The following is a 7,530-nucleotide window of genomic DNA, read 5'->3' as shown; positions in this document are numbered from 1 at the left end:
TGCGCAGCACGTTGTTCTCGTACTCAAGCTGGCTGATGCGCTCGTTCAGCGAGACGATGTTCTCCTTAAGGATCTCCACCTCCTCGCGCACGGCGACCATCAGGTGACTCTTCACCAGGTCCTGCAAGCACACACGCGGGACACATACACCGTTAGATACGCCGTATACGCCGTATACGCCGTCACGTCGCTGCGGACGCGAATCACGCGACTTCTGATTCACGAATTTCTGATATTAAATTAACGCAGGTGAGCGTGCTGGGTGAAGCTCTTAACAGATGAAACATATTAGACGCGAGTACAGTCAACCCTGTAATTAAAGATCATTCTAGCCGAAACGCCCTAGCGTTTGATAGGCAGGTGCCTGTGTCATGCATAACAGAATAAATCACATTAATTCAAATGCGCGTAGCAGCGTAGCGGGGTAAACACTATATGATATTCATTCATGTGGATGAGCATAAAATATGTAAGGTTTATGTTATGACGTAGTTGTGCACAACACAGGTACACCACATGATATTGAATGCACATGTAAATGCGTATCTGGCAGAAACCCCATAAAATTCCGTTCACGTAAGCATCTCAAGTAAGCTGCTTTATATGAAATACATGTAGTTGTGCATAACAGGTAAACTACATGATATTAAATGTGCGCAGTAAGGCATCTCAGCTAATACTTTAATATTAAACATGCATAGTACATCACTGCATGATATTTTAAACAGGTGTTGTCCTGTATCACAAGCACAATGCAGAAGGGCAACCTTTTTGCTTTCTGGAAAGTTGAGGTCTAACTATGATACGATACAATATAAAGACTTACTTTTACGTATCAATAAAACGTAACAAAAAACGTTAATTTTAAAATTACTATGGATTATAATTAGGATGACCCTTGCTGCCTGATGCAATGATGATGGCCTACATTATCAACTGATACTACTGCTTGTATCACAAGTGATACATTATAGTAGCTTTGACCTCTACTCAAAAGTAGATGAAATCATTCCTAATAAAGCCGAGATTCTTCAATAGTTTAGTTTTTATGATAGGAAATTGCCATCTAGTGCTTGGTGATAAAACAGACTATTAGTTCAACTAATATCATTTCCACATGCGTCAATTTTTTTGGTTTTATGCCAACAAGTATCATAGAGTACCGAAGTGATGACGTCACGGTGGCATGACAACGAGCCTGCTGGTTCTACACAATCATATGCTCTGGTACATTAACTACGTGTCGTGTTTTGTACCCGATTCGTAACCATCATTCTGAGAGTCATTATTGCAGTTTTTTATAGATTTCCAAAGGATGGAAGTGAAAAGAAACCAAAAAAATAAAAATAATTAACAACAACAAAATTTAAAAAAAAAAATTAAACTTTTTTAAAATTTATTAATTTGTAAGATCGACTTTCTACCGATGCTTTTACCGCTGTCTGCCAGCGCACACACTCGTGTTTTTACGTACGCACAACATTTTCACGCAGTAAACTTATGGAGCCAGTGGCTTGTGTAGAACCAGCGCCCGTGCGTTTGTCTTGCCAACGGACGTCACACTTCGGTACTCTATAAACACCAGCTTTTAAAAATACATGTAATTGATAGCGCACACTATAAAATTGATATGTAAACTAACTCAAGTCCAATTTAAATGTAAATAATACTGAAAGCTGGAGTTATCTTTTAAATTGCAAGGACGAAACAAGTGCCGCATAGCGACAGCGCTCATCTAACGTCTACTGCGGTGACTCTGTGGTGGAGTGGAGGGATTCTAGTAAACCCTGTTAGTCCCAAATGTGTTTCACATACACGTCGAAACAGTGGAATGCACAGGGATGGTATCAGGACTTCTCAAAGAATGTTCGTTGGGATCGTTATGAAGTTGCCACGAGATGGCGCGTACGTTTAAGTGTCTTCAGATTAAAGATGGAAGCTCCCATCATTCGTAGTAGCAACAACTATTTGCAAGACAGAATAGGTAAGCACTCATCCATTTACCTACGCAAGCCTACAGGCTGCAAATTGCATAGAGAGCTGCCACCTGCAACCAATTAATGCAGGCAAAAACTGCCCCAACACATGCACAGCCACTGGCAGTGGCATACGTGGTTACAGCCATGTAACATACTGACAGTACAGAATGACATAGAAATTATACGATTTAAGGAATATACACCTTCTTTAACCAAATTTAGCTTTTGAAATTTCACTGTGACATTGTAGCCTCATACATCCAGGCATGTATAGATTCTACTAGCAAACCCGGCAGTCAAATTCTTTCTAACAGACAGTCAACAAATCAAGTTTAACCCTCCTCTTGAGGGTCAAAAGGTTATCCGACACTTACTCTTCGCATGTCAGCAGAAGGGACATTTCATGGTCCTTTCAATAAAGCCATAAAAATGCTAGTCACCGCTGAAACAAAAAAGTTTTTCAATCGCTCCGTCAGACCATGTCCTCAGAAAATGTCTAAAATCTGCCCTGTGCCCATTGACCTTTGACCTGTGACCTCCAATTTCGGCACAGTGATGGCTTTTCCTACCATGATGCCTATACACCGACTATCACGAGCCTAGGTCGAGCCGTGTTTTATTTTGATTTGTGCCGCAATTTTGCATTTTTTCCCTATACCTTTAGTTAAGGAGGGAATGTTCCCCCTTCTTTTACACCTCTTGACCTTTGACCTTTGACCCCCAGCTTCGACATCCCAACTCGTTTTGACGATCCCCCCCAATGTGCCGAATATCGTGACCGTACGTCGAGCGGTTAAGATTTGTGCCCAACTGTTGACGGACGCACGGACGGACGATCAAGCGATTCTACAAGCTGCATCTGACTATGTCAGATGAGCTAAAAATAAGGAGTTGCGAAAATCATGCTAAATAGGTACTTTGTGAAACTGTGTCTTCATAAGCTTCGTTTGATAGTTGTTCAATGCTATGGACCATGTATCATAATAAGTCTTGCTTTTAAACACAATTAATTGCCTAACATAATGTCCCACCACCCACGGTCATAACCAGTAGGGAAAACACATCTACCTGCTCACAGACATCAAAATGAAAGCTGCCTAACTTGAATTTAATAAATAGTGTCTTTGGCACTACTTTTGAACTTTTCACGCTTGCGAGCCAGAAAAACGTGACTCTTCGACTGCAATTGTTTAGAAGAATGATGACATCCCACGTAAAAGATGACGCACTATAACTTAAAGGAACTAGAAAGGGCAGTTGTCGCCAACTACATGTATCCCCCGTGTTCTCCCTAAGATGTGTAAGTATACGAAGTTTGGTCGTGCTAGGTCAATTAGGGGCCGAGTTATAGAGCGGAAGGGAAATATGATCAAGGTCAAATAAAGGTCGTAATGACCTGGTTTGGGTAGCGCTAGGTCAATTAGGGGCCGAGTTATAGAGCGGAAGGGAAATATGATCAAGGTCAAATAAAGGTCGCAGTGACGGTACGCTGCTCACCTTCTCCCCAAGATGTGTAAGTATACCAAGTTTGGTAGCGCTAGGTCAATTAGGGGCCGAGTTAGAGAGCGGAAAAGAAATATGATCAAGGTCAAGGTAAAGGTCAAATAAAGGTCGCAGTAACCTGGTTTTGGTACGCTGCTCACCTTCTCCCCAAGATGTGTAAGTATACCAAGTTTGGTAGCGCTAGGTCAATTAGGGGTAGAGTTATAGAGCGGAAGGGAAATTGTCTGCGGCGGCGGCGGCTGGGGAGACATGAAACCATAGTATCCCCACCGACTTCGTCACGGGGGATACAATAATAGGTCCATTGATTATGCAATGTAGACAAATGCTAGAGTAACTGGCACCTTGTGTAGTCAATAAGTACGTAACCTTATAGCCTAACCCGTATTAGTTTGTCCAATATCACTGCTGGTTACATTACAAGCAAGACTTGAAATCGGTTGTTGATATTCATTTACGTGCCGTAAATGTCATCCAGAAGTCAAGCGATAAGTCGCCGATGACGTAAACATTTGTGCGGCCCGTATGTTTTGGACGCCAGATGAAATGGAGGTGTCAGCAGTGTAACCACGGCCACGGACTAAACATGGAAATGGAGTAAAACTAGATACAATAATGTAACCCAAACACAGGATAGGGTTACAACGCGAGTCTATCCGTTTGTGTGGAGGAACCCCTGAGTGAATCACTCAGGGCGGTTTGCTGGTGCGTTTTCAGAGACTAGAACTTCCAAACTGGGTTTATTCTCAACACGAACCTTTCTCTAAACTGGGTTTATTCTCAACACGAACCTTTCTCCGCTACCCCGGAACTTACTATATGTATCACAATACTCTGTATTAAACTAATATAACCTGTTACAAAAATTCGAAGTGACGAGCGGCGTATACATTGAGCGTCATTTCTGTTGACCTGTGACGTACTTCGGTTTGAAGAGCGGATTCACCGACCAATCGGAGGGCGCTGCGTTTGCCGATCGCTATGCGCATTGGAAATGCGTACGTCAAAGGTCAACAGAAATGGCGCTCAATGTATACGCCGCTCGTCACTTCGAATTTTTGTAACAAGTTATATTAGTTTAATACAGAGTATTGTGATACATAGTAAGTTCCGGGATAGCAGAGAAAGGTTCGTGTTGAGAATAAACCCAGTTTGGAAGTTCTAGTCTCTGAAAACGCACCAGCAAACCGCCCTGAGTGATTCACTCAGGGGTTCCTCCACACAAACGGATAGACTCGCGTTGTAACCCTATCTTGTGTTTGGGTTACATTATTGTATCTAGAGTAAAACACACGTACAAATCACGGACGCACATGGACAGCCCTGACAAAAAGTTCCTTACCACGAGCGTCCGTGTTTACGAAAAAACGTATAAATCTGTATCACACCCGCTTCGCCGGCAGCGGTTTGAAACTGTAAACAACTCGGTCAACTGATTTCTTGGACTGCGGATTTCAGTTACACATTTCTTAGTAACCAGCAGTGATATTGGACAAACTAAGACGCGTTTGGATATGAGGTAATGTACTTATTAACTACACAAGGTGCCAGTTACTCTAGCATTCGTCAACATTGCATAATCAATGGACCTATTATTCCTTTAAAGGAATACTTACAATATGAACAGACATGTACACTACTTTTGAACAGAAATGGTGAAATAAATAGCAGGCAAATAATTTCAGTGCTATTGCAGTACGCGTAACCATGTAGGTTCATTTCAGTTTCAATGTATTATACTCACCATTGCTTGCTCAATCTTGTTGTCAATAGCCACTGTACTACTAGAAGCACTGCAAGGAAAAAAACAAAACCGTTACACATCAAGTTTGACAACGTCTCGTCTTGTCTGCCAGTCGCGCTACTTAAAAGCATCTTGAACGCAGTTCTAACTTCTAGATTCACTCTCAAAACATGCGAGACATTGATAATGTATGTCGCAAGTGCGTCTCAGAAAACATCGCGTTAACTTGGCACCTATCAAACAAAAACACACGACAGCACGCGCGTACTCAATTCCAAACAAGAAGATGAAATTCTCGTACAACTATATCAAGCCCATGCACATCAGGCAGATATGTATCAATCGGTCGCACAGAACAGGCGGCAACGTCATGCACTGTTACCTCACTACGCAAAACAACAAACTAAATGTAATCAAAATCAACCTATGTTAGATACATATTCTTTGCACATTCTGATATCTCTAATTCAGAGGGTACTGGGTGTGGCTATTGAATAAGGACTGCTGGTGGGTTTGTCCTCTACTAAAATCGTTTTGCACTAAGTCTTAAGTTGGGAGCAGGGCCTCACACCTATACTACAATAAATGCTTCGAAATTTTCCGAGATAAATTCAGGAAAAAACACTCTTGAGCCCAAGCTTGCGCATACCCATGCTTCATACACGCACACGCCCCCACCACAACTAACACCTTTAACAGGCTCATGCTCACGCATACACATACATCCATCGCTGCTGAACAGATTCAATTTCTGGAACAAATTGCGAGTGAGACCCTATGATGGTACCACTTCTTTTTAGCTTCGTTCCCTAGCTTGCCTCTATCCGTTGCCCACGTAACACTGTGTTAACCTCACCCCCCATCTGACCTTGCATATATTGCCCCTATCTCGTGCATCTGGACCCAAATATACTGACTTGACATGTATTTTTGCAGCCAAGCAGCGCAGTTTCAGCGATTCGGACTGGAAAGGTTGAAATTCAACGCTCGATGCAACACTAACTCAATCAATGCGAGACTGCCTCACATGACATGGATGCTGTAACACACTAGCGACACACGCACCGACCCAGCGATAGCAACGCCCATAGCAACCAGACACGAAACTCTACTAGATCTTTCACTGAACAACCTGCAATGTGCGCCAGGAATAAGGCAAAATAACTAGGATGACATAACTACACGCGAGTGAGTGTTCCCGTACAGCACCTCACGCAGCCCTGAGGCAGCAGTCAGAATCCCACACGCCTCTTAGGTAGGTATGGTCAGCTGTAACGCCACCACATATTCTTATGCGCACTCTTCGTACAGGGGCTTCTCTTTATGAGAGCCCGGGCTCATGTCTAAAAGGGCGTTTCAGTTTCACGACGTACCATCAGCTTCTCGCATGGGGATGCAGTCAGCTGTGCAGACACCTCCCCCACGCCTCCCCAGAAGAGAGAAATTCACATTTCTGTCAGCCTACAACCGGCTGCTGCTAGACTGCTTGTTTGCGTGCTGTTGCTGCTGCTGCTGTTGCTGTTGCTACTGTTGCTACTACCGCTGCTGCTGTTGCTGTTGCTGCTGCTGTTGCTGCTGCTGTTGCTGCTGCTGTTGCTATCGCTACTGCTGCTACTGCTGCTGCTGTTGCTACTGTTACTACTACCGCTGCTGCTGCTGCTACTGCTATCGCTACTGCTGCTGCTGTTGCTACTGCTGCTACTGCTGCTGTTGCTACTGCTATTGTTATTAATCTTGTTGTTGTTGGTGGTTGTTGTTGTTGCTGCTGCTGTCACTACTGCTGCTGTTGCTACTGCTGCTACTGCTGCTGTTGCTACTGCTGCTACTGCTGCTGTTGCTACTGCTATTGTTATTAATCTTGTTGTTGTTGGTGGTTGTTGTTGTTGCTGCTGCTGTCACTACTGCTGCTGCTGCTACTGCTATTGTTATTGATGTTGTTGTTGGTGGTTGTTGTTGTTGTTGTTGTTGTTGTTGCTGCTGCTGCTGCTGCTGCTGCTGCTGCTGTTGTTGCTGTTGTTGGTAGTGGTGGTGGTGGTGGTGATGCTGCGGCTGCGGCTGCTGCTGCAGTGGTGGCATAAGGGTGGCACATTGCAACCAGATGTAATAGCTCTGCCTCTTGCTAGGCTGATTGGGATCAATGTGGAAATTATAGGGACTGCTGCAAAAACCCAAACAGCAAATCCTAGTGCAGCCCGAGGACGGATGAGGTGCATGCACGCTGCATCCCAGCTCTCGCTATCTCTCTCTCTCTCTCTCGCTCTCCTCTCTCTCTCTCTCTCTCTCTCTCTCTCTTTCTCTCTCTCT

The 7,530-nt window shown here is 43.8% G+C and overlaps 1 protein-coding gene across 1 annotated transcript in view; it reads right to left on the bottom strand.

Moving 5' to 3' along the window:
* The window catches only part of LOC106821401 (TSC22 domain family protein 1-like), a 75,564-nt gene that overhangs the window by 5,671 nt on the left and 62,363 nt on the right, over nt 1-7,530 (bottom strand). Inside the window, exons 2-3 of the mRNA XM_014826169.1 lie at nt 5,227-5,275; nt 1-121 (exon numbers count right to left, since the gene is read on the bottom strand). Coding sequence (XP_014681655.1) covers nt 1-121; nt 5,227-5,275 — 170 coding nt within the window. The remainder of the gene's footprint in view (nt 122-5,226; nt 5,276-7,530) is intronic.

The sequence above is a fragment of the Priapulus caudatus genome, unplaced genomic scaffold, assembly GCF_000485595.1.
Source record: "Priapulus caudatus unplaced genomic scaffold, Priapulus_caudatus-5.0.1 Scaffold71, whole genome shotgun sequence".
NCBI classification, from domain to species: Eukaryota; Metazoa; Priapulida; class Priapulimorpha; order Priapulimorphida; family Priapulidae; genus Priapulus; species Priapulus caudatus.
Note: the sequence above shows the minus strand (reverse complement) of the source record. Positions and strands in the feature narration are given on the sequence as shown.